Genomic DNA, 13,615 nt, shown 5'->3' with positions numbered 1-13,615 from the left:
GTTGATATCTTGATGGGTTATCAGCCATATGTCCTCCTAGGTAAATGTATACACCTAGAGTACAAGGCCTTCTGTATGCATTTAATACATGTGTGCATGCATTTATTACAAGTCCTTCCTCTCATGCTTATCCTCTCCATTCTCCCTTTCCAGGTTACCCTTAGGTCCCTCCAAACGTGTCCCATCGTCATGCCCCATAGTCAGACCTTTGTTCATGCACTCCCTCATCCTACAATGCTCTTTCCCTCCCCACTGACTCCTCTCCCCCTAGCTACTCCTCCTCAGCCTTCACATTTCAATTTATTCATCACCTCCTTAGAAGACAAGCCTCTGGCCACTACCTTTGTGAGATGTCTCTTCTGTGTGAGTCCAGAACATCCTGTGCCCTTTCTCAGAGCATCATCATACTTAACTCGTCTTGCCTCCATATTATATTTCCCTTGTTATCCCCCAGCTTGGGAGCACATACTGCCGCTTTTGATCGCTAATGTTTACCAGTGCCTGGCCCATGGTAAATGCTCAACAATTGTTGAATAAATAAACAACACAGTTAACAAAATGTGCTACCTATATTTCTTTTGAAATCCCCAAGCTACCTGGCACTTCTCAATAAATATCCTGCAAAAGGTTAAATATAGAAGAAGATGTAGGACACGGTCACATGTCTCGTGAAGTTTATAAATTATATGAGAAGAAAATATTACCAACAGGAAGCATCAGTATGTAATTTAAGGGCTAAGTCCTTTACTTCTGCCTCCCTCACTAATTCTCTTCAAACAGGAAAGGGCAGAACAAAGTCCCTAACTTCAGTTTCCCGTTTATTCTCCCACGGAGCAGATCCTGCAGCGCCAGTTGGAAGAAGATGCTAGCAAGTTTAACATATGTACTCTCGAATCTCGGTGGTTCGACACAATACAGTTGATTTCCCATTCAGGCAAAACTGAATGCAAATACTCCTGGTCAGTGTCCAATCTCCCATGTGGTCATTCAGAGACCCAGGCTCCTTCCATCTGTGGCTCTGTCCTTCTCTAAGTGTAAGTCCCTTACACTTAACCAGGAGATGGGGAGAGATGGTTTTCAGAGCCAGGCCTATACCTAGCACACATTCCCTTCACCCCCTCTGCATTGGCTAAAACTCAACCATGTGGCCGCTCCTAATTACAAAGGAGGCCGGGAACTGTAGTTCAGCTGTGCGCAGAGGAGGAAAAGGAGTTTGGTGGATACTTTGCAGTTTTTCTGCCACAAGTGTTTGTCACCCATCAGATTACAGAGAGTATTTTAAGTGATCCCAAGTGCAGATAACTCTAGTTTATGAATACCAAAAACTCTTGTTGTCTTGACAGAAGACTATCCATCTAACTACCACCGATCTAAGAAAACATCATCTTAGACTTTCAGATTTTGCAAATAAAGGGTCAATTCCAGAACTGATAAGCCACTAACTTGGTGACCAACTTCCGGCCAAATTCTTAAAGAGAATACTTAGAGGTAGTTTTTATGAACTTGAAAATAAAGTTATGATTACTACAAGCTACTATGTGCTCTGTAGGAATTATCATAAACTAAGCCAGCATAGCATCTGGCACAGAGTAGACAACAAATTTGTATTGAATGGATAGCCCTCGATTCCACTTTTTTTTTTTTTTTTAAGATTTTATTTATTTGACAGACAGAGATCACAAGTAGGCAGAGAGACAGGCAGAGAGAGAGGAAGAAGCAGGCTCCCAGCTAAGCAGAGACTCTGATGCGGGGCTCAATTCCAGGACCCTGGGATCATGACCTGAGCCAAAGGCAGAGGCTTTAACCCACTGAGCCACCCAGACACCCCTTTAATTCCACTTTTAAGGCAACTATCCCATTGATAATTAACTATGACTTCAGAAATTTCTCCTTTAAATATTGAGAGTTTTCCTCTCTAATCTCTAACCATTGCCTTCATTACAGACTAAGTCAACCTTCCCATGAGACATTTGCACAACTACTTGAAGACCTCTATTACGCTCTCACAGTCACTTATTCTCCCCGCCGGGTAAAAAAAAAATAAAAAAATAAATGCTCCGTTCCTTCAACTCTTCTCCATGGGACATAGCTTGGGGCTTCTCACCATTTGACCGTCTCTCAGCTCTGTTTGGCCAAAAGTGCCTTCCACAGTTTCATGCCCACAGTGCTCCCAATGAGGTCCAACGACCAGCATTCAGCAAAATTACCACTGCCCAGCCCTGAGTATCACCAGAAGTACGTAAGCAAGTGAAGATGCTGCCAAAGGGATTCCTGCACTGGGAAAGGGATGACTTCCACTTTATGATCCCAAAAGTTTTGTGGAAGTTCTGAATGCTGAAATTAAGTCACCAGAAGGACGACGGTGTGCACAGCCATTACGCATTCCTCCTTGATCAAAACCTAGTCTGTGCATGCTCTCCAATGACTCAGTTCACTTACTTGTATTTCAATTTTCTTCATTTCTGCCTCCTTACTCCAATTGTGACATGAATGCATATTTCCAAGCTGACAATCTGGGGAGAAAAAAAAAAAAAAAAAAGCAGGTGGAGGGTGAGGAAGAGAGTGAAACATTCCAAAATTGGAAATCAGTCTCAAGCACATAAGAATGAATTTTGCGGAGAGTTGATCCAAGAGAAGGACTTCCACAGGGGCTCTGACATATGACAAAGACTTAATGAGCACCCTCTGTGCCAAGCACTGTACTAAATGCTGTGGGTTCAGTGAAGACAAGGAATGCCTATCCTGCCTCTTTTAGGCAAAACAGATCTTAAAATAACACATAAAGAAATATGGAATAACCCATGTAGGTAAATTCTGTTGTTACAAAGAAATCTCCGGTTCCCTGGCTTCAGCTTTCCATGAGGGGATATTCGCTAGAGTAATTTCTTACCCACTTTCTCCATCCCATATTTCCTTCCCATGAGAAAGGTGTGGATTATCTGATTGCTGAAGTCAGAAGAAAGACCCAGAATGCCCACCCCAGCCACTGCTCTGTCTTTTCAGAATGAATTTGTCCACAGAATGTACGCACACTGTCTATCTGGAAGTGGCTTGCAAGTGCCCACCTCCGCCAGGGACCCGCAGATAAGTTTAATTCCGAGTAAAGCGCTGGGAAACTCGTTGTGCCTGCCAAGCCCTGCGATCTCTCCTCTATCAGAATAACACTGTGATCTCCATTCATCTGACTCCTATATCTAACTTCCAGCTGGTTCTGAGCTCAAGAGGGAAAGAGTGTTATTTATTACATTCCTGAGTTCCCAACCGCTATAAAGAAAAAACAGACTTACGAGAAAGTGTAAGAGGGGAATGTAATTTAGATGGGGGAAGGGCGCAGTATGAAAGCAAGCCTCTTCAAGTGTCATTAAAGCCAACATCCAAAGGAAATAGAAATTGACCAAACAACAGGGAAGAAGTGGGAGGGCTAATATAAAGGTTCTTAGGCAAGAAATAGTTTATCTTGTTTGAGGAACTGAAGAAGTCCAGTGCGGCTGTCATCAGGGCTGGTTACCAAGTATGGATAGCTCTCTGTCTTCCAGGCCAATTGGACTGTACTTCCTGGTCTCCCAGTGGCTAGGGGTGGAGGGTTAAGGGGGATGAGGGAGTGGGCATGAGACTAGTTTTAACCAGTGAATTTCGAGAAGAGACCTGGTACATTCTCTGGCAAAGGAATTTAACTGCCTGGCCAAGACCCTTCAAAGCTTCTTTCTGTCTACCACGAGATCTGTAATGTTCCTGAAAGTAGGTGCTACATTAGGCTGGGTCCCAGAAAAGGCAATGTGATCAGAAGCCCTGCCAACCCTTGATGGATATGGAGCAGGAGCAAGAAATATATATATATATATATATATATATATATATATATATATATTTTGTCTTAAGTCACCAAGATTTTTGTTTGTTTTGTTACTGTAGTAGAACCCAGGCTACCTTGACTGATAAAGTCACACCCAGTATGCCTACAAAATAGTTGGAAAGGTGGTATAGCCCAGATAAGGTGAGATCTTAAAAGGTAAGGTTAAGAATTTGTCATCCCAAATCCAGTAGGATGCATTTAAGGAGGTTTCAGCAGGGGAGTTTGATATGTCTCAATTTTTATGTATTAAAACAAAGTATTATTACTATCTATTAAAATACACCCTTAATTCCATTATAGAAAAGGCTACTTTTTAAAAAATTCACTAATACGCATTTATTGAGCACCTCCTAATCTCCCACATGCCAGGTACTGCATTAAGCATCAGAGATACAAAAATGATTTAGAAAAAAATAACAATAATTTAATTTAATACTCTATTAATAATAATTTAATACTTTATTAAATGAATTAGACACAGTTCCTGGATTTGGAGTCAGGAATGTAAGAAGACATCTACATGATAGACATTCTCTGCTTCAGGGGTGTACCCAGTAGGGTGAGAGCCAAAGAAAATAATAACTATTTGAGTGCAGGGTGGGAGAGGGGGTAACAGAAAGCTTCAGAGGGAACAATTACTGGAGCAGGGTCTTGAGGGGGAAGTAGGAGTTTGCTAGGTGGCATTTTGATTAAGGATAAAATGAAATGGAAAGACATAAAAACATTAGAGGAATTGAAAAAGTTTAGGGTAGCTGAGACCCCGTGTAGTAGGTATGGTAGACTGAATTACTCTTTGCAAATACTTGCTGCCCAGCCCCACTGACGTCAGGCTTGACAATGCAAACTGCTCTCAGCAGAAGCTTTAAGTACTGGGCTCTTTTCTCTTTGCCATGACAATCAGCAATGTTTGAGAAAGTTTCCTAGAGAAATGGTGATATTATGTGAAACAGAGACACAGCCAACTCATAATGCACACACAGTATGAATGAAAAATAATTATTTGGTTGTCATCCCGTAAGATTTTTGGATTGTTACCATAGTGTAACCTAGGCTACACGTGGTTGTCCATTTCCAGCTCTTGACTTCCAGACACATGGTAGGATTGCATTTTCTTGCACCCTTCAAGTAAAACGGGGTCATGTGACTTGTTTTTGGCCAATAATATGGACATGCAAATAATGTGTGTCATTTCTGGGAGGGACCTTCATTGCCAATGTGAAATCATCATGCTTTCTTTCCTCTGTTGAGGTGATTGGGAGGATTGTGGAGGCATTTATCAAGAAGAAACCTTCTTCAGATTCAGCCTCTAAATGAGTACATTGAGCAAAAGGCTTCTGACCTTAAACATGGAGTATGAGCCAGAAACAAAGTTTTTTTGTTAAGCCACTGAGATTTTAAAGATTTTGTTTATTTATTTATTTTTTGAGAGAGAGAGAGAGAGAACACCATTGGATGGAAGGGCAGAAGAAGAAAGAGAAAGAGGGAGAGAACCAGACTCCCCATTGAGCATGGAGCCCAACATGAGGCTCAACATGAGGTTCCACATGGGGCTTCACACCAGGCTTGACACAGGGCTCAACCTCACAGGGGCCTGATCTCCCAACCCTGAGATCATGACTTGAACTGAAATCAAGAGTTGGAGGCTTAATTGACTGAGCCACCCAGGTGCTCCAAACCACTGAGATTTTAAAATTGTTCAACATGATGGCAAACCTAGCCCATCCTGACTGATCTAAAAATTAGAACTGAAATACACAGTCATGTAATAACAACAACAAATAAAAGTAAACATTCATTTAGAAGGCAATAACTAAGAACACCTATTCAAAGCTAAAAGGATGGTGATCTATTTGGTGAGCATATTACCTGTGATAATGCAGAAGACATATGATGAACCTAATGAATAAACCAAGAGACTGTAAAACAGAATGTTAATAGCTTGTGTTGGTAGTTGTTGGATACATTTGTAAACTTATTACAAAAAAGAGATGAGCTCAGAGAAGATTTGCCCAGTTTGTAAAGAGACATTCAAGTAGGGACAATCTATAAATTCAAAGATTTGTAGGGTTCAAAGAGGTTACTGTTTCTCAGTTTCAACCAGTAAAATATAAAATTATGGCATGTTTTCAGCAAAAATAAAAAATTAAAAAAAAAAAGCCAATTAAAATCAGCCTTGAAGTATGTCTCAAGTCAAGGGTATGGCCTCAAACCTATTGTTATAATTTCTGGATGAATGAAGATATTATGCAGCATATGTTCACAATTGAACAAATGGCTTTGGAAAAGGGAGGAAAAGTATCATTCTCCCACCAAAGTCCAGAAAACCCAAAGTGCACAAAACCAAGTCAGGAGAGAGAGGACAAGTGAGGGACAATGAATGAGAGAGAGATACCAGCAGGCAAGAAAGCAAGAAAGCAAAGATATACAGCAAAACATGGAAGTAGGTCTGGGAAAGAATCAGTTGTGGTTATTAGCTCATGGAACGCCTGGAATCGAACAGATAAGAAGCCCACATTTTTGTGAGAGTTATACTGCCAAAAGCACATCAGCCTGGATAAAATAGGAGACCTTATTCAAAACTTAATATCACTCTGTACCTTCCCCAATTTTTAAAGGCATATTTTAAAACATATTTCCCTATGCCCTCTTCAGATATAGAAAAGGAAGACTTTCTCAGAGAGCAAAGCCAGAGGTCACAGAAAGCAGTGGATAAGGCAGCTACCCCAGTGTCTAATAAGGGTGTTGGATTGGGGGGGGGGGCATCCTCAACATGTCTGCTTAGTGGACTGGTGTCTACTGTGGTTTCCCATTCCTTCATTTTCCAAACAGCGTGCCCATGGCAGTTAGCCTGTCACTGGTCCATCTTGAGGGTACACAGGAGAGACGTCTTGCATTTAGAAAAAAGGTCACATCTGGAGCTGATACAGAGTCTACTACGAATCACCCAGAACCTGGAAAGTGAGCTTGACACACTGTGACTTGATAAATCTTTAGGATTGTCCCCCCTGAGGAAAGAATGAGAAAATTCTGTCTGTGGGAAGACAGTAAGCCAAACATTTGGTGAGCAGAAAAGAGACTGTTAGAGTCATTAGTGTTGTTCTCCAAATAGTCCTGGCTCTCTCCCTTTAAGATACTCGGCAGAATTGCAGAGATTTAAAATTAGGCGGTAGCCACATGACTTGCTTTGACCAGTGATACCCAAGCAAAAACTCAGTGTGTCACTTTCAGGTGGATGCTTCGAGAGCTAGTGAATGGTCTGCTGCCTTGTCTCCTCCAGCCAAGAGAGTAATGAGAAGTACGTGTCAAGACAAAGCCTTCTTCAGTCCAAGTCCTCAAGTGTCCATGGTGAGCAGAACTCCCCTGCAGACCTTGAGCGGGGACATGTAGCATGAACAAGAAATAAACTTCCCCTGGGGTAAGCCACTGAGATGTCTGGCTTGTTCGTTAGAGCAGCATAGCCCAGCCTGTCCTGACTGATTCTGGAAGTGAGAGAGGAGGCAGGAGAGCAGGAGTGAGCGTAGGAAAGGAGCCCCCCCTCTCAAGCCAAGGTCTCTGAACTCTTTCCTGGTCATAAGGGAAAGCCATGAAGGTTTCCAAGCAGTGGTGTTAACATGAACAGATCTGCTATTTTTTGGATAAAATATTCTATTTCTCAACATAAGAAGAAAATAAGCCTACTAAACCACATAAGGCAGAGAGAAACACACAGAACCCTTGGGCAAAAGATGTGTGTATATATATACTTACACACACAAAGTCCTAAGTCTTAAAGTTTCCAAATACAGGAGCTCTGAAAGGAGTTCCAGAGGATCAGACATGGTAATTAGTTCTATCCCACCGTCCAAGTGCCATTCCCCTACAGACACCCAATACTTAAGAAAGTCTTCCAGAGCAGAACAGATCCAAGGGAATGGAACAAAGACCTGAGGTTAATTTCCAGCTGTGTGACCTAAGCAAGAGCCTTAACCTCTCTGAACCTAGTTCCTCATATGTTAGATCCAAATAAAAATACACGTACCTAGAGATGGTTGTGAGGAGAAACAGCATATTTAAATAGCTCAGGTAAATGCCTGGCTGGTGGTAGGTGTTTAATACATTACATTTATTTTTATTGCCGTTAACATAAAAAATTATTAAGAACGTCAGCTCCGTGATTACAAAAGAAAATGATTCAGGGCAACAGAATAGAGAATGTTCCCTCCTCAAGGGAAATAACTGGGTCTTGTCATCACTCTATCCCCCCACCGCAGCTCAGTGCCTGGCTCACAGGAGCTGCTCAGTTTCCCTCTGCTGCAGGAGGGAAGAAGAGGTGAGTGCGTGGGGTGAAGAAAAGTTGTCAAGATTTCTGACACCAGCTGCTGTTGGGCCCTTGAATCTAAACTCTCAAAGCCACAAATACCATAAAGCTCTGGGCTATAAACCCAAGGCTGAATTCCCCCTAAGTTCAGAAGCTGAAAAGCCAAAATTAGAATCTGGGAACACAAATTGCAGCAAGTCTGACTTCAAACCCCAGTCCTCCACAGGAGGTCCGGGAAAGTGCTGACTTCTGACCCTTTGCTCCCTCACCTTCCTCTCCTCACCGCTCCTCACAGGGGTAAGGACACCTGGTTCTGCCAAGTCACACTTATATTCCGCATTTCATCGAGGTTCTGGGAAACTCCGAAGGAGGGTAGAAAAGGGGTTTGTTCGGTGACCACCTCCTGGCCCTGGAGGCGACGATGTTCCACTAGCTCAGCCCAGTGAGTTGGGTCTCACCGGCCACACTTGCAGACCTGAACGAATTCAAGAGAAGTTCGGCAATTCGGTCACTTCACACCGTGGCAGCGCTGGGCACGCGAGAACCCACGATCCCCGATTTGGATATTCCTTCCGCCATACACTTTTGTCCCTAAGGGCTGCGGGGTAGGAGGAGGAGAAAATAACCGCAGAAAAGGAACCACTTATATGGGTCTAGCGCTTCCTAGAGGCTACCCAGGATATGGGCCCACCACCTGGCCCGGAGCGGAGAGATCTTAAATCCTGGTCACTACCCCTGACTCGCTGCGTGACTTTTTTCTGAGTTATCTGACGCTCTCGGACTTGTTTTCCTGTAAACAAATCAGGACGGGAGGTGGTGTGTGTGTGTGTGTGTGTGTGTGTGTGTGTGTGTGTGTGCGCGCGCGCGCGCGCGCGCGTGTGTTTGTGAACTATGGTTGCATGTTGTGCGGGGGCGGGTAGCAGACGATCACCGGGGTTCCCCAAGTTTCGGATTCCCTAAACGCGCATTCACAACTGGAAGCTGAGTTGCCGCCTAATTCTACCCCCTATAGAAAAACTTCCCCATCAAGGCAAAACTGAGCGCGCGCACCCTTTCTCCCATGGTCTGGAAGGTGCAGTGGGGGTGCAACGCAGACTTCGCTGAGCACCGAGTTTCGAGCAATGCAAATCACTTGGCTTCTGGGCTCAGCCAAACAGCAGCGCGGACGATCGCTCGTGAACTTGACCAGGAGACAAACTTTGCAGCGTCCTCAACTTGGGGGGCCCGCTCTCCCAAGACCGCCCCTAAACTTAAGCCCACTTTCACTCGCCCCCACAGGGGACTTAACAGAACCACCTTAAGGGCGGTGCTCCCGCCCCCCGGAAGTGCGGGGGGGCACACACCCGAGCGAACAGCCTCCTGCCCCACAAGGCGGCGAAGTGCCGGTGGATAATAGCGAGCACCCCAAGTGGGGAAATACCCCACACTCAGCGCTCTCAGCCCCAGACACCTGGCCCGGTTTCCGAGCCTTCCGGGTGCCTGAGTCCCCTGCATTCCCGCCCAAGCCCTGAACTTGAGCCCGCCTGGGTCAGAGGCTGCGAGAGCCCGCGTCCACCCGACTCGCTGTAGCCACCGTCACTAGACAGTCAAACCCCAAGACGTCAGCCCACAATGCACCGGGCGGGCCGGGAAAGACGCGCCGGGGAGGGGAGGGGAAAGAGCCCCGCGCGAATCGCGCGGGAGGGGGAGGGGGAGGAGGAGAAAGAAGGGCCCAACTGTAGGAGGGCAGCGGAGCATTACCTCATCCCGTGAGCCTCCGCGGGTCTAGAGAAGAATCTTCTAGGGTGGGGTCTCCATGGCGACGGGCGGGCCCGCCCCCTTGCGAGCGACGCGAGCCAATGGGAAGGCCTTGGGGTGACATCATGGGCTATTTTTAGGGGTTGACTGGTAGCAGATAAGTGTTGAGCTGGGGCTGGATAAGGGTTCAGAGTTGCACGGAGTGTGGCTGAACCACCGAGGCGGGAGTGGAGGTGCGCGGACTCAGGGAGACAGGCAGACACAGGCAGGCAAGACAGCAGTGGAGTCCGAGCTGCAAATCCTATTTTCTTTTCTGTTTTCTCACCAACTGCCCAGAGCTAGCGCCTGTGGCTCCGGGGCTGGTGTTTTGGGGAGCGTCCGGAGAGCCCCTTCTCCAGCCGCCCCCAGGAGGAGAGCCCCGCTGCCCGGGAGCTGCTGACAGCGCGGAGCGAGGCGGCAGTCCGTCCGGGGAAGTCCGGAGAGCGGCTGCAGCGGCCAAGAACTTTCCTGGCCAGGAGGACAGGGGACAAGTGGCCCGGGTCCCGGAGCGAACTTTTGCAAAGCTTCGCTGCGCGTGAAGCTGTGGCGGCGGCGGTGAAGGCGAGAAGGCGGCGGAGAGAGGAGACCGAGGAGGGACGTGCGCTCAGCTTCTCTCGCACCGGTTGCTGAACTTGGGCGAGCGCGAGCCGCGGCTGCCAGGTGCCGCCTCCCCCTCGCAGCGGAGGAGGGGACAGTCGTCGGCGTTGGGGCGGCGGAGACCCGCCGCCGGCCCGGCCACAGCGGGATCGGTGCTGACTGCTGCCGCCGGGAAGGCCGCTGTCGCCGGGAAGCGCATTCGTCCGCCGGCTGCCAGGAACCGCTGCGCCCGAGAGCGCTCCGTGAGTGACCGCGACTTTTCAAAGCCGGGCTGCGCGCGCGAGCTGACAAGAGTGCGGGCGGCACCTGAAACCTGAGCGCCTGGGGAGCGAGCTGGTGAGCAGGGCGCAGGGGGGAGGACAGCCGGCGGGTGCGCGCGCCTCTCGAGAAACTTTCCTTGCCCAGGGCCCCGGGAGGCGCGGGTGTCCCCCGCTCGCCAGCGCGCTGTTGCGGCCCCGAAACTTCTGCGCGCAGCCCAAACTAACCCCACGTGAAGTGACGGACTGTTCTATGACTGCAAAGATGGAAACGACCTTCTACGACGATGCCCTGAATGCCTCGTTCCTCCAGTCTGAGAGCGGCGCCTACGGCTACAGTAACCCCAAGATCCTGAAACAGAGTATGACCCTGAATCTGGCCGACCCGGTGGGTAGCCTGAAGCCGCACCTCCGGGCAAAGAACTCGGACCTCCTCACCTCGCCCGACGTGGGGCTGCTCAAGCTAGCCTCGCCCGAGCTGGAGCGCCTGATAATCCAGTCCAGCAACGGGCACATCACCACCACGCCGACCCCCACGCAGTTCTTGTGCCCCAAGAACGTGACAGACGAGCAGGAGGGCTTCGCCGAGGGTTTCGTGCGCGCCCTGGCCGAACTGCACAGCCAGAACACGCTGCCCAGCGTCACGTCGGCAGCGCAGCCGGTCAGCGGGGCGGGCATGGTGGCTCCGGCGGTGGCCTCGGCGGCGGGTGGCAGCGGCAGCGGCGGCTTCAGTGCCAGCCTGCACAGCGAGCCGCCGGTCTACGCCAACCTCAGCAACTTCAACCCGGGCGCGCTGAGCGGCGGCGGCGGGGCGCCCTCCTACGGCGCTGCCGGCCTGGCCTTTCCCGCGCAACCCCAGCAGCAGCAGCAGCCCCCGCAGCCGCCGCACCACCTGCCCCAGCAGCTCCCCGTGCAGCACCCGCGGCTGCAGGCCTTGAAGGAGGAGCCGCAGACAGTGCCCGAGATGCCCGGGGAAACGCCGCCCCTGTCCCCCATCGACATGGAGTCGCAGGAGAGGATCAAGGCAGAGAGGAAGCGCATGAGGAACCGCATAGCTGCCTCCAAGTGCCGGAAAAGGAAGCTGGAGAGGATCGCCCGCCTGGAGGAAAAAGTGAAAACCTTGAAAGCGCAGAACTCGGAGCTGGCGTCCACGGCCAACATGCTCAGGGAACAGGTGGCACAGCTTAAACAGAAAGTCATGAACCACGTTAACAGTGGGTGCCAACTCATGCTAACGCAGCAGTTGCAAACGTTTTGAAGAGAGACTGTCGGGGGCTGAGGGACAACAGAAAAAAAAAAATTACACAGAGAGACAGACTTGAGAACTTGACAAGTTGAGAGAGCGAGAGAGACAGAAAAGAAGTGTCCAAGGACTAAAGCCAAGGGTATCCAAGTTGGACTGGGCGGCGTCCTGACGGCGCCCCCAGTGTGCACGAGTGGGAAGGACTTGGCGCGCCCTCCCTTGGCATGGGGCCAGGGAGCGGCTGCCTGCGGGCTGCCCCGCTTTGCGGACGGGCTGTCCCCGCACGAACAGAACGTTAGACTTTTCTTTAACATTGACCAAGAACTGCATGGACCTAACATTCGATCTCATTCAGTATTAAAGGGGGGGGAGGGGGAGGGGTTCCAAACTGCAATAGAGACTGTAGATTGCTTCTGTAGTACTCCTTAAGAACACAAAGGGGAGGGGGTGGGGGGAGGGGAGGCGGGAGGGAGGTTTGTGAGAGCGAGGCTGAGCCTGCAGATGAACTCTTTCTGGCCTGCCTTCCTTAACTGTATGTACATATATATATTTTTTAATTTGATGAAAGCTGATTACTGTCAATAAACAGCTTCATGCCTTTGTAAGTTATTTCATGTTTGTTTGTTTGGGTATCCTGCCCAGTGTTGTTTGTAAATAAGAGATTTGGAGCACTCTGAGTTTACCATTTGTAATAAAGTATATAATTTTTTTATGTTTTGTTCCTGAAAATTCCAGAAAGGATATTTAAGAAAATGCAATAAAATATTGGAAAAGTACCCCTCCCACAACCTCTTTTCTGCATCATCTATGGATTACCTATCTAGGTGAAGTTGAAAAAGTGGAGAGTCAACTAACCTCACTCTCAGTGCTTCTTACTATCAAGCAGTGAAAACTGTTCTCTACTGGACTTGAGATAACTGTAGCTGATGCCCTTGTCAACTTACCCTCTTCCCTCCCCCAGCAATCTATAGGGTTGCTTACAGAGGATAGTGTGGTCCTTCTGGAGACTGAGGGAAGGGAGGTTGTGGTGAAGAGGGACAGGCAGTCCCCTGGGAAGTCCCATTTTCAAATCTGGATTATACCAAGTGGCATGTGCTGTGACCATTTGTGATGTTAGCAGAAACTTAAGAGTAGTTGCTTACTCTCAAATCAGGAACAGTGGCAGATTTTCACAGAAGATGTATCCTTCCAATTTGGAATCCTTAACAATCCCTCGATAAAAAAGATGGTCTTTGCTTATGAATATTTATAACAGCATTCTTGTCACAATAAACGTATTCAAATACCAATAACAGATCTTGAATTCCTTTCCCTTTACTACTTTTCTCTTCCCAAGCTCTACACTGAAGCTTTTCTTTTCAGTTGCTGGGGTTAACGTTACTGCCATCTGAAGTTACTGGGTAATTAAGAAGCTAAGAATTTAGGAAGAGTCGACACGATTTGCAATCTGGATGAAACATTCTCCCAGCTTCATAAATATTCTTTCTCCTCCACTGCCTCTCTCTCTCTCTCTCTCTCTTTTTCTCCCTTTCTGAAACAAACACCTATACTTAGACAAGTTACTACAATAGCAGTTTACCATTTGGGGTTTT

The 13,615-nt window shown here is 47.9% G+C and overlaps 1 protein-coding gene and 1 long non-coding RNA gene across 3 annotated transcripts in view; one reads left to right on the top strand and one right to left on the bottom strand.

The window, feature by feature from the left end:
- The window catches only part of LOC132001810 (uncharacterized), a 31,348-nt gene extending 22,573 nt beyond the window's left edge, over window positions 1-8,775 (bottom strand). For both annotated transcript variants that reach the window (XR_009399686.1, XR_009399684.1), the window contains exons 1-2: window positions 8,420-8,775; window positions 2,440-2,513 (exon numbers count right to left, since the gene is read on the bottom strand). This is a non-coding gene — a long non-coding RNA (uncharacterized LOC132001810). The remainder of the gene's footprint in view (window positions 1-2,439; window positions 2,514-8,419) is intronic.
- A 2,222-nt stretch (window positions 8,776-10,997) lies between these two features.
- Window positions 10,998-12,799, top strand: JUN (Jun proto-oncogene, AP-1 transcription factor subunit). Its single transcript, XM_059374909.1, has one exon. It carries the CDS (start codon window positions 11,034-11,036, stop codon window positions 12,036-12,038), a length of 1,005 nt encoding a protein of 334 aa, XP_059230892.1. The 5' UTR covers window positions 10,998-11,033; the 3' UTR covers window positions 12,039-12,799.
- Window positions 12,800-13,615: the final 816 nt, after the last annotated feature.

The sequence above is a fragment of the Mustela nigripes genome, chromosome 14 (assembly GCF_022355385.1).
Source record: "Mustela nigripes isolate SB6536 chromosome 14, MUSNIG.SB6536, whole genome shotgun sequence".
Classification (NCBI taxonomy): Eukaryota; Metazoa; Chordata; class Mammalia; order Carnivora; family Mustelidae; genus Mustela; species Mustela nigripes.
This window is presented reverse-complemented; position numbering and strand designations above follow the sequence as displayed.

Excerpts from the sequence above, each read along its gene's own strand:
- JUN (XM_059374909.1), top strand. The coding sequence starts at position 11,034 with ATGACTGCAAAGATGGAAACGACCTTCTACGACGATGCCCTGAATGCC.